General features: G+C 44.8%; 1 protein-coding gene across 3 annotated transcripts in view; it reads left to right on the top strand.

The window, feature by feature from the left end:
• The first annotated feature begins 613 nt into the window (after positions 1–613).
• POLR3D (RNA polymerase III subunit D) overlaps positions 614–18,488 on the top strand; it is a 48,922-nt gene continuing 31,047 nt past the window's right edge. The window contains exons 1-3 of one of the 3 annotated variants that reach the window (XM_067470623.1): positions 614–725; positions 7,478–7,652; positions 17,564–17,607. In XM_067470623.1, coding sequence (XP_067326724.1) covers positions 7,488–7,652; positions 17,564–17,607 — 209 coding nt within the window. In that variant the 5' untranslated portion in view covers positions 614–725; positions 7,478–7,487. Of the gene's footprint in view, positions 726–770; positions 1,011–7,477; positions 7,653–17,563; positions 17,608–18,488 lie in introns of those variants that run through there. The other 2 variants (XM_067470625.1, XM_067470624.1) reach the window with 2 other exon arrangements.

Raw genomic sequence — 18,488 nt, 5'->3', positions numbered from 1 at the left:
GACTCCCGGGTATTTGGGTGCGCTGCAAGGCTCCCGTGGGATTCCTTCCCAGGTAATCATCCTCAGAGCTCAGGATGTTTGCCCATGCCCGATTTGCACTGTAGAATTAATGCAGTTTGAGCCCACTTTAACTGCCAAGGCTCAGTGCTGCTATGGAGTTGTGGGAGTTATAGTTTGATGAAGCCTCAGCATCTTAGGCAGAGAAGGCCCAAGATAATAATAATAATAATAATAATAATAATAATAATATAAATAAAAAGAAATAATAATAATAATAATAATAATAATAATAATAATAAAGATTTGTCAAACCCCATAGCATTGAGTTGTGCCAATCAATGAAACTGGCATCAACTCCATTCATTCAACAGTGTCTTCCTTTCTTGGGGTGGTGAAAACAAACAAACCCGGAAACATTGCCTTAAACAAACATGGCGGATTCGCAGTTTCCTCCTTCAGAAACATGGGGGAGATGGCAAAGGGGCAGACCATGCCAGGTTTAAAAATGGCGGATAGCCTTAAACAAATATGGCGGATTCGCAGTTTCCTCCTTCGGAAACATGGGGGAGATGGCAAAGGGGCGGACCGTGCCAGGTTCAAAAATGGCGGAGGCCCTGCCGCGCATGCGCACTCCGCGATCTGCACCGTGGCTGTGTGCCGGAGAGAGAGACCTCGAGGGAAGCGGCGCCATTGGAAACGGAGAAAGAAGCCTCGCTCCGTCTCGGGTGGGTCCGGGGAGAAAGTGGGGCGTGCCTGCCTCTGTGGGGAGCGGGCCTAAAAGCCGTGGGAGCCTGGCTTTGCATTTCAGAGGCCTGGAGGCGGTGTGCGGCCTTGCGAGGTGTTTTGGACTTCATCTCCCAGAATTCCTATTCATTGGACGGAGTGGCTGAGGCTTCTGGGAGTTGGAGTCAAAGCGAAAAACATGGCGGCTCAGTGAGTATTTGATACTGGTGGGCCAGCAGAAGGCTGGAGAACATTATGAAGAGGCCCAGGGGCATTGTGTATGGCCAGTCATTAATATAACATAATATAATCTACTAGACGTCCCCTGCCACGCGTTGCTGTGGCCCACATGGGGGTTCATGTGTGGGAGGTTTGGCCCAATTCCATCGTTGGTGGGGTTCAGAATGCTCTGTGATTGTAGGTGAACTATAAATCCCAGCAAGTACAACTCCCAAATGTCAAGATTCTATTTTCCCCAAACTCCACCAGTGTTCACATTTGGGCATATTATTTATTATTTATTTATTTATTTCTTGCATTTATTGACCGCCACTCTCAGCCCTAGGGCGACTCGTGGCGGTGAACAATAACATGGAAAAGACAGTTTACAATAAATCAAACAGTACACAACAATCTACTACTACATAACATATACTTATACTAAAAATCCGCTTCGTCATATCATGGGGACATATCAGTTTCATAGTCGTGATCCATTCCGGTCATCATTTCCAATGAATAGCACTCAATTGAAAGCCCTCTCAAAGAGCCATGTTTTCAGGCTCCTACGGAAGGCCATAAGGGAGGGCGCCTGTCTAACTTCAGCAGGGAGAGCGTTCCACAGCCGGGGGGCCACCACCGAAAAGGCCCGCTCTCTCGTCCCCGCCAGACGTGCCTGTGAGGCAGGTGGGACCAAGAGAAGGGCCTCCCCGGATGATCTCAAGGTCCTCGTGGGCTCGTAGGCCGAGATGCGGTCTGCAAGGTATTTTGGGCCGGAACCGTTTAGGGCTTTGTAGGATAACACCAGCACCTTAAATTGGGCCCGGTAGCAAATCGGCAGCCAGTGGAGCTGGGACAGCAGGGGCGTTGTATGCTCCCTGCGCCCGGCTCCTGTTAGCAACATGGCTGCCGCGCGCTGGACTAGCTGGAGCTTCCGGGCCGTCTTCAAGGGCAGCCCCACGTAGAGAGCGTTGCAGTAGTCGAGGCGGGATGTGACCAAAGCGTGTACCACCGTGGCCAAGTCAGACTTCCCAAGATACGGGCGCAGCTGGCGCACAAGCCTAAGCTGTGCAAATGCTCCCCTGGTCACCGCTGAAACCTGGGGATCCAGGCTCAGCGACGAATCCAGGGTCACACCCAAGCTGCGAACCTGCGCCTTCAAGGGGAGTGCGACCCCGTCCAGCACAGGCTGTAACCCTATACCCTGCTCGGCCTTGCGACTGACCAGGAGTACCTCTGTCTTGTCTGGATTTAATTTCAGTTTGTTCGCCCTCATCCAGACCATTACAGCGGCCAGGCACCGGTTCAGGACTTCGACGGCCTCCTTAGTAGCAGGTGGAAAGGAGTGACAGAGTTGGACGTCATCTGCGTACAGATGACACCGCACCCCGAAACTCCGGATGATCTCACCCAGCGGCTTCATGTAGATGTTAAACAGCATGGGGGACAGGATGGAGCCCTGAGGAACCCCACAGGTCAACGGCTGTGGTGTTGAACAGGAGTCCCCCAATAACACCTTCTGGGTGCGACCCTCCAGAAATGACTGGAGCCACTGCAAAGCAGTGCCCCCAAGACCCATCTCTGCAAGGCGCCCCAGAAGAATACCGTGGTCGACGGTATCGAAGGCCGCTGAGAGGTCCAGGAGCACCAACAGGGACACACTCCCCCTGTCTAGCTCCCGGCGCAGATCATCCACTAAGGCGACCAAGACCGTCTCGGTACCATGTCCCGGTCTGAAACCAGACTGTGCCGGATCCAGATAATCCGTGTCTCTCAAGAATACCTGGAGTTGTGAGGCCACCACGCTTTCCATGACTTTGCCCAAGAAGGGAAGATTGGAAACAGGCCGAAAGTTGTCAAATTTAGTGGGATCCAATGATGGTTTCTTCAACAGCGGCTTTATAACAGCCTGTTTTAGGCTCGCTGGAATCTTGCCTTCCCGAAGGGAGGCATTAACCACCACCGTTACCCACTCGGCCAATCCCCCTCTGGCCTCCTTCAGAAGCCAGGATGGGCAGGGGTCTAGGATGGACGTGGTGGGTCTCATTCCTCCAAGTATCTTGTCCACATCCTCGGGCTTCACAAACTGAAAAGAATCCAACAAAATAGGACAAGCAGGTGCTTGTGTCACATCCACAGAGACTGCATTTAATGTGGCGTCCAGCCCAGAGCGGATCAAAGCGACTTTGTCTGCAAAGAACCGAGCAAATGCTTCACAGCGCGTGGCCGAATTGTCAGGGCTCCCACCTGAGGTAGGGGGAGTTAAAAGACCTCTGACAATCCGAAACAACTCCGCCGGACGGTTTTTTGCAGACGCAATAGTAGCCGCAAAGAAAGTTTTCTTTGCGGCCTTTATTGCCGCGGCATATGCCCTTAGAAAGGACACAAACCGTGTTCGATTTGGCTCGCTTGGGTCTGAGCGCCACACGCTCTCTAGTACCCTCTTCCTTCGCTTCATCGCTGCCAGCTCCTCAGTGAACCAAGGAGCTGGTTTAGCTCGGTTACTCGAGAGAGGACGTTCCGGAGCGATCCTGTCAATTGCCCTGGTCATCTCCCCATTCCAGAGAGCGACCAAGGCCTCGACATGGTCACCTACCGAGGTGGCGGGAAAATCCCCAAGAGCCGTCAGGAATCCATTCGGATCCATAAGCCTCCTGGGGCGGACCATCTTAATGGGTCCTCCACCCTTGCGGAGGTTAGGGGGCGCAGTGAGCCTAAATCTGATCAGGAAGTGGTCGGTCCATGGCAACGGAGAGATGGACAACTCCTCCACACCGCCACCCTGCTCCCATCCCTGGCAGAAGACCAAGTCCAATGTGTGTCCAGCACAGTGGGTGGGGCCAGTTATTCGTTGGGACAGCCCCATGGTTGCCATGGCGGACATGAAGTCCTGAGCCGCTCCTGTGAGGGTTGCCTCGGCATGGATATACTCGGCATATTGAGTATTCGTGTAGAGTTTGGTCCAGATTCATCATTGTTTGAGTCCACAGTGCTCTCTGGATGTAGGTGAACTACAACTCCAAAACCAAAGGACACTGCCCACCAAACAATTCCAGTATTTCCTGTTGGTCATGGGAGAACTGTGTGCCAAGTTTGGTTCAATTCCAACGTTGGTGGGGTTCAGAATGCTCTTTGATTATAAGTGAACTATAAATCCCAGCAACTACAACTCCCAAATGACAAAATCATAGTTTATGGATCTGGACCAAACTCTACACGAATACTCAATATGCCCAAATGTGAACACTGATAGAGTTTGGGGAAAATAGAATCTTGGCATTTGGGAGTTGTAGTTGCTGGGATTTATAGTTCACCTACACCCACAGAGCATTCTGAACCCCACCAACGATAGTATTGGGCCAGACCTCCCACACAGAACGCCCATGTGGGCCACAGCAACGCGTGGCAGGGGACGGCTAGTCTATATAAATAAAAATGTCATGTTCGTTTGTGGGATTGACATAACTCAAAAACCACTGGACAAATTGACACCAAATTTGGACACAAGACACCTCTCAGGCCAGGGAGTGACCATCACTCAGAAAAACACCAGAAAACACAGAGGAAGAGACTTAAAGGCAAAAATAATATTAAAAATTACGTTATAGCACATGCGCAAAACCACATATATAGACATATACACATACATACACACACAAAACTCATACACAGGGCCACAGCAGCGTGTGGCAGGGGATAGCTAGGATATAAATAGAAATGTAATGTTTGTTTGTGGGATTGACATAACTCAAAAACCATTGGACAGAATGTCACCAAATTTGGACACAAGACACCTCTCAGGTCAGGGAGTGACCATCACTCAGAAAAATTGATTTTGTCATTCGGGAGTTGTAGTTGGTGCGATTTATAGTTCACCTACAACCAAAGAGCATTCTGAACCCCCACCAACGATGGAATTGAACCGAACTTTCCACACAGTTCTCCCATGACCAACAGAAAATACTGGAAGGGTTTGGTGGGTCGTGTCCTTTGGTTTTGGAGTTGTAGTTCACCGACATCCAGAGAGCACTGTGGACTCAAACAATGATGGATCTGGACCAAACTCTACACAAAGACTCAATATGCCCAAATGTGAACACTGGTAGAGTTTGGGGAAAATGGAATCTTGACATTTGGGAGTTGTAGTTGCTGGGATTTATAGTTCACCTACACTCACAGAGCATTCTGAACCCCACAAACGATAGCATTGGACCAGACCTCCCACACAGAACCCCCATGTGGGCCACAGCAACGCATGGCAGGGAACAGCTAGTCTATATAAATAACAATGTAATGTTCGTTTGTGGGATTAACATAACTCAAAACCCACCGGATGAATTGACACCGGATTTGGACACAAGACACCTCTCAGGCCAATGAGTGACCATCACTCATAAAAACACTGAAAAACACAGTAGAAGAGACTTAAAAAGCCAAAAACTTAAAAAATACATTGCAACGCATGCGCAAAACCACACACACAGATATATACACGCAAACACACGGATATACACAAATACACACACACACAAAGCACATCTACACAGACTGGGCCAAAGCAACGCATGGCAGGGGGTGGCTAGTCTATATAAACAGCAATGTCATGTTCGTTTGTGGGATTAACATAACTCAAAAACCACTGGACGAATTGACACCAAATTTGGACACAAGACACCTCTCAGGCCAGGGAGTGACCATCACTCAGAAAAACACCAAAAAACACAGCAGATAGGGCTTAAAAAGCCAAGAATTTTTAAAAAATAGATTACAACGCATGCGCAAAACCACATATATACACATATATCTATATAAATAAAACTTTAATGTTCATTTGTGGGATTAACATAACTCTAAAACCACTGGACAGATTGACTCCAAATTTGGACACAAGACACCTCTCAGGCCAACAAGTGACCATCACTCATGAAAACACTGGAAAACACAGCGGAAGGGACTTAAAAAGCCAAAAACTTAAAAACACATTGCAACGCATGCGCAAAACCACACACACACATATATACACGCAAACGCACGTATATACACATATACACAAATATATACACACACAAAGCACATATACACAGACTGGGCCAAAGCAACGCGTGGCAGAGGATGGCTAGTCTATATAAATAACAATGTAATGTTCGTTTGTGGGATTAACATAACTCATAAACCACTGGACGAATTGACACCAAATTTGGACACAAGACACCTCCCAGGCCAATGAGTGACCACCAGTCATAAAACACTGGAAAACTCAGTGAAGAGACTTAAAAAGCCAAAAAACAAAAATTATATTACAATGTATGCACAAAACTACACACATATATATGCAAACACACATATACACAAATATATACACACATAGACACACACAAAACACATATACACAGACTGGGCCACAGCAATGTGTGGCAGAGGATGGCTAGTCTATATAAAAATGTAATGTTCGTTTGTGGGATTAACATAACTCAAAAACAACTGGACAAATTGACACCAGATTTGGACACACGGCACCTCTCAGGCCAGGGAGTGACCATCACTCAGAAAAATACTGAAAAATACAGCGGAACGGGCGTAAAAAGTCAAAAAAGCAAAAAGATGCTGCAACGCACGCGCAAAAACGACTCCCCTGGCAAACAAAACACACAATAGCATATCCACTCTCTCTTCCAGATTACAGATCCCAGCATCCCCTAGACCAGGCCCTTTAGGAGAGGAGGATGATCCAAATGCTCTGCTTCCAAGCTGCAAGCTTTCTTCTTGGATTTCTTTGAGAGCATCCCAATTTCCTATTCCTGGACTGCAACTCCCAGCAATCCTCTAGACAGATAGATAGAGATAAATAGGTTGATAGATTGATCAGGAGGACTGCTGGGAGTTACAGTCCAAAAATAGGTAGAGAAGGAAGAAAGGGGAGAAAGAGGAAGGGAAAGAAAAGGAGGGAAGGAAGAGAAGGAAGGAAGAAGGAAAGAAAAAAGAGGGGAGAAAGGGGAAGGGAAATAAAAGGGGGAAGGAAGGGAAGAGGAAGAGAAGGAAGGAAGGAGAAAAGGAAAGGAAAAAAGGGAAGGAAGGAAGGAGAGAAAGAGGGAGGGAAGGTTGGCCACTGCAATGCGTGGTGGGTACAGCTAGTATAATATAAATGTGTGTGTGTCTGTGTACATATCGTAGAACAATAGGGTTTGAGGGGACCTCTGAAGGCCATCTAGTCCAACCCCTTTCTGCCTTGCAGGAAAAGCATAATCAAAGCACCCCCAAAGGATGGCCATCCAGTCTGTTGAGCTCTAGCTTCCCATGCGGGGACATTAGAGAAGCCTTCCACAGGATGGTAAAACATCAAACATCCTGGCGTCCCCTGGGCAGCGTCCTTGCAGATGGCTAATTCTCTCACACCAGAAGTGACCTGCAGTTTCTGAAGTCGCTCCCGACATGGAAAAAACAATCTTATTATGGTCTTTGCTCAAAAACATGGTGCCAAGGTTTGCACAGAAGGAACTGATCTTCGTTTTATTAACTCTTTTTTCCCTTTTGGCAGATGATTCAGAATGTCAGAAGGGACTTCAAGCAGTGATGCTGGAACCTCGGGCAGCGTCCGGCCCACACTCGCTGCCGCCCGGGGGCTGATAGGGAGGAGACCCTCCGCCCCCATCACTCCAGGCCGCCTGCCCTCCATCCGCTCCCGAGACCTTACCCTCGGCGGAGTGAAAAAGGTAGGGGCCGAATAAGGGAAGAAGTGGTAGGAAATCCCATTCCTATGGCGCAACGAGTAGAGAAGAAGAACTCAAAGGAGATTCTCGCCTGACCTGGAGACTCCCTTGGAGATAAAAGATCAGGGCAGAGGACTGAGAGTTGCTGCAAATCTAGATTCTGCATTCCAGCTTTTCCACCTCTTTTAGTAGCAAGGCTTAATTGGTCCCTAATGTAATATTGAAACTCCTACTCAGAAATATTCTTACATTTCCGATTTGGCAAAAGCTGGGAGTAAACAATGTAATAATACTTTGTTTACTCCATAAATGATGTGTTTACCATGTAATGTTTTTGTCATCTGGATAATCAGAGACTGGTTTGCGGGATTTACAATGCTGACAATATTAGGATAATGGATAATGACCTGTTGGGATCATAACCTATTGGGGATTATGGTTTATGACCTGTTAGGATCATAACCTATTGAGTAGCAGAGTTATGGAGGTGTTCCCTTAGTTTACTGAGTAATGGGTGATCCCTGGGCTTGTAAATATCTTGTTTCTATTCAATGCTCTCAGCAGACAAAGATTTAAGTAGAATTCTTTTGAAATAATTTATTTATTATTTATTTATTTAAAAGTTTTGTATACCGACCTTCTCACCTCTCTTGAGGGACTCAGACCGGTTTCCAGCCATAATATCACATACAATCAATAAAACATCATAATTCATATTACAGTAAAACATTAAAACAGCCATTACAATCAATAACTATAATGGTCAGTCGTCACACTAAAATCGTTGCTCCTCATCCTCCATCCATATCTCAGGGTGTTGGCTCACTCGTCGAATGCCTGTCTCCATAACCAAGTCTTCACCTGTTTCCTAAATGTCAGGATAAACAGGGCGGTTCTGATCTCCAGTGGGAGAGAGTTCCAGAGTTGAGGGGCCACCACCGAGAAGGCCCTGTCCCTTGTCCCCACCAGGCGTGCTTGCGAGGCCGGTGGGACCGAGAGCAGGGCCTCTCCAGACGATCTTAATAATCTTGATGGTTAATAGGGGAGAATACGTTCAGAGAGGTAAACAAGTTGTTTTACTCATAATTTCATGTATTTAAATATACACACATATTTCTTGTCAGGTTGAATTTTAAACATTTCAGTTTGAATCTTTAACTTACTGGAGAGGCCCTGCTCACGATCCCACCTGCATCACAAGTGCGATTGGTGGGAACGAGACACAGGGCCTTCTCGAAGGTGGCCCCACGACTCTGGAACTCCCTCCCCAAGGACATCAGGCAGGCCCCAACGTTGGCAGTCTTTAGAAGGAGCTTGAAAACATGGATGTTCCAGTGTGCCTTCCCAGAATAAGGAATCCCAAGCAATAAGTCCCAAACGCACTATACGAGAGATTTAGGATTGTCTGCATGCCCACCTATCCCTAAAAAATACATCCTATTTCACTTTGACATGCCCAGCATTTAAAATTTTTTAGTCATTACATTTGGCCCTGCCACAGGTTTTTAAATGCATTGTGATATTATTATTGTTTTGCTTTGTTTATGAGTTATTTATTGTTGTGTTGTTGTTATTGTTGTGTTTTATTGATGTATTTGGGCTCGGCCTCTTGTAAGCCGCACCGAGTCCTGCAGGAGATGGTAGCGGGGTATAAATAACGGATTATTATTATTGTCGAAGGCTTTCATGGCTGGAATCACTAGGTTCTTTCAAGGAAGAGACCATGAAAATGAACAAAATCTGGCTACCAGTATTAAAAAACTCTAAAATTACAACAGCAAAACAACAGAGAGGAAACAACCAGGCACAGATTAACACCTCCCAGCAAGAGATTTTCCCAGGCTCAGGCAGGCCTTCAAATGCTAATGAAGGTGATCAGCTGAAACATTCACACCTAGCTCCAGCAGAGAAGAGCTCCTTGCCCCACCCCAGCCATTCCACAGATATATAAACCCATTTTCCTACTTCCAACAGACCTCACTACCTCTGAGGATGCTTGCCATAGATGCAGGCGAAACGTCAGGAGAAATGCCTCTAGAACATGGCTCTATAGCCCGAAAAAACCCACAAGAACCTATTATTATTATTATTATTATTACTGTCTTTAATAGTCTCTTCAAACTATATTGCTTAGTACATATCTCTTTTATAAGAGTCTACCTTCAAAGGAATTCAAGCCTCAACAGTTTTCTAACTTCTAACACTGATACGTGACTGAAAAACACACTTCTGTACTGTTTCTCAACTTGTCATCATGTTTAAAATTCATTCTAAAAGAGTTACGCGATCTGCAGCCCCTCCCACTGCTTCAAGTATGTAGAGCTAAGGAAACTGCAAACCAAAGAAGGCATACACTTCAGGAAATAAAACGACACATTATAAGCAGACAAACATTAAATAGAGAAGGCTTGAGAAGGTTGCTGTCTCCAACAGACAAGGGATCCATCTCCAATTCCAAGTAATCCAGTTTCATAATGCAGTTTCATCATGCAACAACTGCCACTCTAGGCCAGAGTGAAGAAGGGGAGCCAGGAAGACACAGTTCCACCGTGTCTCTTGGGTTATCACTTAGGAGCCCCTCCCTCCAGCAACAATATGCTAATATATAATACAAATATTTTGGTATGCTAATAATATAACATTGATCATAATATTGTAATACGATAAAATGATAATAATGCAATATAATATAATAATTATATATTACATGTAATATTACTAATAATATTGCAGTTTAGTGTTATATAGTATTAGTATATAGTAATATATAATATTATAATGTGCTATACTAATAATATAATATATTGTATGTACATATAACTTATAAGCCGCTCTGAGTCCCCTTCGGGGTGAAAAGGGCAGCATATAAATGTCGTAAATAAATTATTATTGTTGTTGTTGTTCATTCGTTCAGTCGTCTCCGACTCTTCGTGACCTCATGGACCAGCCCACGCCAGAGCTCCCTGTCGGCCATTACCACCCCCAGCTCCCTCAAGGTCAGTCCAGTCACTTCAAGGATGCCATCCATCCATCTTGCCCTTGGTCGGCCCCTCTTCCTTTTGCCTTCCACTTTCCCCAGCGTAATTGTCTTCTCTAGGCTTTGCTGTCTCCTCATGATGTGGCCAAAGTATTTCAACTTTGTCTCTAGTATCTTTCCCTCCAGTGAGCAGTTGGGCTTTATTTCCTGGAGGATGGACTGGTTGGATCTTCTCGCAGTCCAAGGCACTCTCAGAACTTTCCTCCAACACCACAGCTCAAAAGCATCTATCTTCCTTCGCTCAGCCTTCCCTAAGGTCCAGCTCTCACATCCGTAGGTGACTACAGGGAAGACCATGGCTTGGACTAGGCAATGGATCTTGGTTGCCAGTCTGATGTCTCTACTCTTTACTATTTTATCGAGGCTGGACATTGCTCTCCTCCCAAGAAGGAAGCGTCTCCTGATTTCCTGGCCACAGTCTGCATCTGCAGTCATCTTTGCGCCTAGAAATACAAAGTCTGTCACGGCCTCCACGGTTTCTCCCTCTATTTTCCAGTTGTCAATCATTCTTGTTGCCATAATCTTGGTTTTTTTGACGTTTAGCTGCAACCCGGCTTTTGCGCTTTCTTCTTTCACCTTGATTAGAAGGCTCCTCAGCTCCTCCTCGCTTTCGGCCATCAGAGTGGTGTCATCTGCATATCTGAGGTTGTTAATGTTTCTTCCAGCCATTTTCACCCCAGCTTTGCATTCATCCAGCCCCGCACATCCTCGCATGATGTGTTCTGCATACAAGTTAAAAAGGTTGGGTGAGAGGATGCAGCCTTGCCGGACGCCTTTCCCAATCTTGAACCAGTCTCCTGTTCCGTGGTCAGTTCTGACTGTGGCTCCTTGGTCCTTGTCCAGATTCCTCAGGAGAGAGGGAAGGGGCTTGGGATGCCCATCCCACTAAGAACTTGCCACAATTTATTATGATCCACACAGTCAAAGGCTTTAGAATAGTCAATGAAGCAGAAGTAGATGTTTTTCTGAAACTCCCTTCCTTTCTCCATTCTCCAGCATCCGGATATTGGCAATCTGGTCTCTCGTTCCTCTGCCTTTTCTAAACCCAGCTTGAACATCTGGCAACTCTCGCTCCGTGTCTTGCTGGAGCCTTCTTCCTTGCAGGATCTTGAGCATAACCTTACTGGCATGAGAAATAAGGGCCACTGTACGGAAGTTTGAGCAGTCTTTCGCATTTCCCTTTTTTGGTATGGGGATATAAGTTGATTTTTTCCAGTCTGATGGCCATTCTTGTGTTTTCCATATTTGCTGGCAAATGGCATGCATCACCTTGACAGCATCATCTTTTAAGATTTTAAACAGTTCAGCTGGGATACCGTCATCTCCTGCTGCCTTGTTGTTAGCAATGCTTCTTAAGGCCCATTCAACCTCACTCCTCAGGATGTCTGGTTCTAATTCATTCACCACACCGTCAAAGCTATCCTCAATATTATTATCCTTCCTATACAGATCTTCTGTATAGTCTCGCCACCTTCTCTTTATCTCTTCAGCTTCTGTTAGGTCCCTGCCATCTTTGTTTTGAAGGCCCATTCAACCTCACTCCTCAGGATGTCTGGTTCTAATTCATTCACCACACCGTCAAAGCTATCCTCGATATTGTTATCCTTCCTATACAGATCTTCTGTATAATCTCGCCACCTTCTCTTGATCTCTTCAGCTTCTGTTAGGTCCCTGCCATCTTTGTTTCTTATCATACCAATTTTTGCCTGAAATTTACCTCCAATGTTTCTAATTTTCTGGAAGAGGTCTCTTGTCCTTCCTATTCTGTTGTCTTCTTCCACTTCCATGCATTGCTTATTTTAAAATAGTTCCTTATCTCTTCTGACTAACCTCTGGAATTGCGCATTTAACTGGGCATATCTCCCCTTACTATCACTATTTCCTTTTGCTTTCCTCCTTTCTTGGGCTACTTCCAGTGTCTCAGCAGACAACCATTTTGCCTTCTTGGTTTTCTTTTTCTTTGGAACGTACTTTGTTGCCGCCTCCTGAACAATGTCTCGGACTTCTGTCCATAGTTCTTCTGGGACTCTGTTTACTAAATCTAGTCCTTCAAATCTGTTCTTCACTTCCACTGTATATTCGCTAGGAATGTTAGTGAGATCATATCTAGCTGGTCTGTGTATTTTCCCTGATTTCTTTAGTTTTATTCTAAATTGGGCAATAAGGAGTTCGTGATCTGAGCTACAGTCAGCCCCAGGTCTTGTTTTCACCGACTGGATGGATGTCCGCCACCTTTGGCTGCAAAGGATGTAGTCAATCTGATTTCGGTGTTGACCGTCTGGTGAGGTCCATGTGTAAAGCCGTCTTTTAGGTTGTTGGAAGAGAGTATTCGTTATACACAGCGAGTTTTCCTGGCAAAATTCTATCAGCCTGCGTCCCGCTTCATTTTGTTCTCCCAGACCATCTTCCAATGGCATACCGACATATCTCTGGTTGTACTGGTCCATTTAGTTTTCTTGGCAAGGATACTGGAGTGGTTTGCCATTGCCTTCCCCAGGGATCACGCTTGGTCTGACCTCTCAGCCACGACCGTCCCGTCTTGGGTGTCCCTTCACGGTTTCGCTCATGACATCATTGAAGTGCTCAAGCTCCAGCGCCCCGACAAGGCGGTGATCCTTTGCTGGAGAAATTATTATTATTAATAATAATAATAATAAGACTTTCCTTTGATGATGTTTATGATGATGATTATTATTAAATGTATTAAATATTAAATACAGTGAACTGCATTGTATGGCAGCATGAATTCATATAATAATAATTTACTTATGATGGTGATGATGATTATTATTATATGAATTCATGCTGCCATACAATTCAGTTCACTGCAATGAAACAGCATTATATGGCAGTGTAGATAGGGCAGGAGTGGCTCAACCCATTACGCGAAGTAAGTCTTTGCAGTATAGTTGATGTTGCCCAGGGGCGCTCTTGAGGTGCTCTTGGGGGAAAATAGACCTTGACATATGCAAGTTGTAGTTACTGGGACGTATAGTTCACCTACAATCAAAGAACATTCTGAACTCCACCAATGATGGAATTGAACCAAATATGGCACACAGAACTCCCACAACGAACAGAAAATACATATCAGTGATTGGTTGGGGGGGGGGGGGTGGCAAAATACTGTTTGCTTACTGTTGAAAATTACCTAGGGCCGCCTCTGAGATAGGGTCATATATAGCTTGACCAAAAAGGGAAACACATTCAGAGCATTATTTGTGATAAGAATTAAGAGTCTCAACAAAGCACTGGCATCATTTAATATTTTTTGTACATATTAAATGATGCCATGACCGTACATATTATGTCACAAACCTTGTCGTAGAGTTCTTTAGAAGGTTATTGCGGATTCTGGAAAATCTCCACTGTATGTTTTGAAGGTCACAAATAATTTACATGGAGTGCTAGTGGCACCAGACAGAACCAACCAACTTTTGGCTTGTTTTCTGTTTGAATAAAGACCTCTTCTGGGCCGAAAAGGACCCAAGGGTAGCCAAAAACGTGGCAGAATTACCGCTAGAGGACATCCCTAGAGGATGGGGGGATTAAAAAGCCCCCGGGGCCATAAGAACAACTCTCCCTGGACCATACTGTCCACACTCATGCTCTACTCCAGTGGTTCTCAACCTGGGGTCCCCAGATGTTTCTGGCCTACAACTCCCAGAAATCCCAGTCAGTTTACCAGCTGTTAGGATTTCTGGGAGTTGAAGGCCAAAAACATCTGGGGACCCCAGGCTGAGAACCACCGCTCTACTCTGTGACACAGTGAATTGATGTGAGACCAGTGAAAATCCAAGAGTTTGAAACAGGTCGTGTGTTGCATCGCAGATCAGGAAACGAGACCGTAAGATTAAATCCACCACACTGGACTGTGGGAAAAACAATCCTTTTTATTGATGAAAAATGGTTACAAAAGAAAGGTAAATTCAAAGTCAAAAAGCCATAATACAAAAACCAGGAACCTGTTAGCATGTCACTAACCGTACTTGAAAACTAGAAGCCTCTGGGAATGAAGGCCATGGAACACACGAAATCTGCCAAGGTGCTGCCTCAGTCTAAAACGATGCTTGATCTAGCTAGACAGCCGGGGAGAGGCCCCTTAAACTCAAGAAACTATTTCTTGAAACGCCTCCAGACTTTGAAGTCTGAGCCTCCCTCTCCCGTAATCTATTTGACCTTCGTAGAAACTGCGATTCACTCCTGTTTTTCCAAATCTGTTCTCTTCGGTCCTCATTAGCAAACCCAGGTGTGAGTCCCTCTGGAGAGCTATCACGGCTTGATTCTAAAACATTCTCATCAGGAAGTTTAGTTTCACTTTCCCCGCCACTGGCCTCAGAATCAAAACCATCAGGGAAAGATACAGGTTCAGAGGCCTGTTAAGTTGCATCAGGAAACACAATCAGAGAATCAGGTTCACACAGAGATTGAGGCTCAGTTCGCACGGAGGCTGAACCCCAACATCATGCCAATTTCTGGAAGCCAGCCTCAAGTACTCCAAAATGGGTCCTGAAATGACCTCCTTGGGTTATTTGGAAACTCATTCAACCCACTGCTCTCAAACGAAGAGCAAACAAATGAATCAAAACAGATAGAGCGATTGTTTCCAGGTGGAAGAAATATCAGCTGCCAGCGAGAACGGAATTTATGGGAAGTTTGGAAGGCTGCTGACATGAACCTGACCTGCTTGGCAAGAGTCTGGGAAAGAGCTTGCACATGCAAATTGCTTTCATATGAAAGAAATTACGTTTGTGAACTACTACTGGAACTCATCTATTGGACACTGAATTGTTTTCTTGAGATTCCTTTGGATTTGGTTGCAGTGGAAAGGAGGCACTCGGAGTCACTGGAATAATTGCATTGGTCGCTTTAAATGCACTTAGTTCCACTTCCATGAAGGAAAAAGCAGATTTTACGCCTCCTTAGAAATGATACAGAAGTAAGGCTTGAATCTGTTTATTTATTTATTTCGGTTTCTTCTACCCCGCCCTTCTCACCCCGGAGGGGACTCAAGGCGGCTTCCAAAGGCACAATTCGATGCCAGCATCACATAACAGTAGTAAAAACAAATTAACATCAATTAAACAGTTAAACAGTTGAACAACAATTCCTGCATTACAACCCTAAAACCAATAAAACCAATACAAACCCAATTACTCCTCATTGACGGTCAGCGTTCGCTATCTCATAGTCCAAATTCCAATTCCACATTGTCAGTCCTGTCAGTCCTATCCGTCTGGTTGTCCTTATCTAGTTGTCAGATTGCCCAAAGGCCTGGTCCCACAACCACGTCTTTACTTTCCTCCTGAAGGAGAGGAGGGATGCTGATGCCCTAATTTCTCCCGGGAGTGAGTTCCACAGGTGAGGGGCCACCACCGAGAAGGCCCTGCTCCTCATCCCCACCAGCCTCACTTGTGATAGCAGTGGGATCAAGAGCAGGGCCTCTCAGACTCCAGAGTGGGATGTAGAGGGAGATACGTTCGGACAGATACACTGGACCGGAACCGTACAGGGTTTTGTTGAATGCACACTATATATATTTTCTGAGCCTAAAATGCAACTGGGCCAGTTCCATGTTGGGCTTTCCTTCCACTTGATGGAAGCATGTTTTTCCAGTATGCTTGGAGGTTAGTCAGGTGGTTGGGTTCTTCTCTCTGAATGGTGGGCCGGGCATAATAATAATAATAATAATAATAATAATAATAATAATAATAGGAGCCCCCGGTGGCGCAGTGGGTTAAAGCACTGAGCTGCTCAGTTTGTTGACCGAAAGGTTACAGGTTCGATTCCGGGGACCGGCGTGAGCTTCCGCTGTCAGCCCTAGCTTCTGCCAACCTAGCAGTTTGTAAAAACATGCAAATGTGAGTAGATCAATAGGTACTGCTCCGGCGGGAAGGTAAGGGCGCTCCATGCAGTCATGCCGGCCACATGACCTTGGAGGTGTCTATGGACATCGCTGGCTCTTCGGCTTAGAAATGGAGATGAGCACCACACCCCAGAGTCAGACATGACTGGACTTAATGTCAGGGGACAACCTTTACCTTTTAATAATAATAATAATAATAATAATAATAATAATAAACTTTATTTATACCCTGCCACCATCTCCCCAAGGGACTCAGAGCAGCTTACATGGGGCCAAGCCTGAACAACAAAATACAATACAAATTGCAATAAAATAAGCAATATAACAATAAAGTATAAGACATCTAAGCAAATAATATACACAAAACATAGAAACCAAACATAATGTCAGCGAGCGGGCCGCATGTACATAAAATGATTTAAAACCAGCTTTAGCACAGCTGGTTAATAATCAGCAGCAATACATCTTCTCAATTGAAAGGCTGGCTGTTCAGAACCTGGGTCGGGATGAGCACTCGACCTTCAGCCCAGCTTACTGTCCACCTAAGCAGTTTGAAAACAGCTTTGAGCTGTGCGTAGGGAACTTAGGCACTGCTTAAGCGGGGAGGCAAGAAACACTGGGATGCTTGTGATGGAGGAAACACATCAAATCTAGGATGGAATTGTTCCTGTTTGGAAGCCTTCACTTGGGTGGTGGGCAGTATGATGTTTGTGGAGGACATTGGCAGGGCTCTTGGACATGTTCACGGCGGTCACTATAGCCTGCAATGTCACTGGAGGGAGGGCCATTGGTGTCTCCTGAGTGGTGGGAGATATAGGTGTTTGTGGAGGCAGGAGCTTGTCTGTGTAAGTGGACACCCCAGCCACATAAATACATATTTTCACATTTATTATGTGTATATAGAAGAAGACAATATTGACAGATGTCATGTGTATAGATAGATGTCAGTCTTGAAAAATGAACCGTGTTATGTGTACTATTCTCTTTCCCTTTTTATTTTTTTAATAACAGAAAACATTCGCGCCCAACATCATTAGCAGGAAGATCAAAGAAGAGTAAGTGACCTTTTGATATTTTCTCCATGCATGGGGTGTCATTTATAGAGTCACAGAATAATTGCGTGAATGCAGAGGCAACATTATTTAACCCAGGGATATGTGACTAAGGCCCCCTTGGTGGCACAGCAAGTTAAACTGCTGAGCTGCTGAACTTGCTGACCAAAAAGTTGAGAATGAGTCCTGATTAGGGATGTGCACAATATTTATTTATTTACGACATTTATATGCCGCCCTTCTCACCCGGAAGGGGTGTCAAAGCGGCTTACAGAATATATATATATGTATATGTATATGTATATGTGTATATGTATATGTATATATGTATGTTGTATGTATGCACACACATATATATACACATATACATATACATACACACACACACACACATACATATATAAATACACACACACAAAATATTATATTATTAGCATAGTACAATATCGGTATTAACTATTACTATATTGTTCTATACCATTATATTGTAATATTATTGTTTTGTTTTACCATATTCAGGGAATTCGGGTGTTCCCGATTGTTATTTTTTTAAAGTTATGGTAAAAACTTTAAAAATTTCCACAAAATCAATGGATTGGTGAATCATTCTGAAACTTGACAGGCTTGCAGTTGTACATGTGGCCTACAAGTGGGGTGAGTTTCATGCCAATAGGCCTAAAAATGACAGATAAATTGTTTATTTATTTGCGACATTTCTATGCTGCCCTTCTCACCCCGAAGGGGACTCAAAGCGGCTTACAGAATATATATATATATATATATATATATATATATATACACACACACACACACACACACACACACACATATATACACACATACATACACACACACACACAAAATATTATATTATTAGCATAGTA

Source organism: Anolis sagrei, chromosome 7 (assembly GCF_037176765.1).
Source record: "Anolis sagrei isolate rAnoSag1 chromosome 7, rAnoSag1.mat, whole genome shotgun sequence".
Taxonomy (NCBI): Eukaryota; Metazoa; Chordata; class Lepidosauria; order Squamata; family Dactyloidae; genus Anolis; species Anolis sagrei.
The sequence above is the reverse complement of the archived record's forward strand: the minus strand, read 5'-3'. Positions and strand labels throughout refer to the sequence as shown.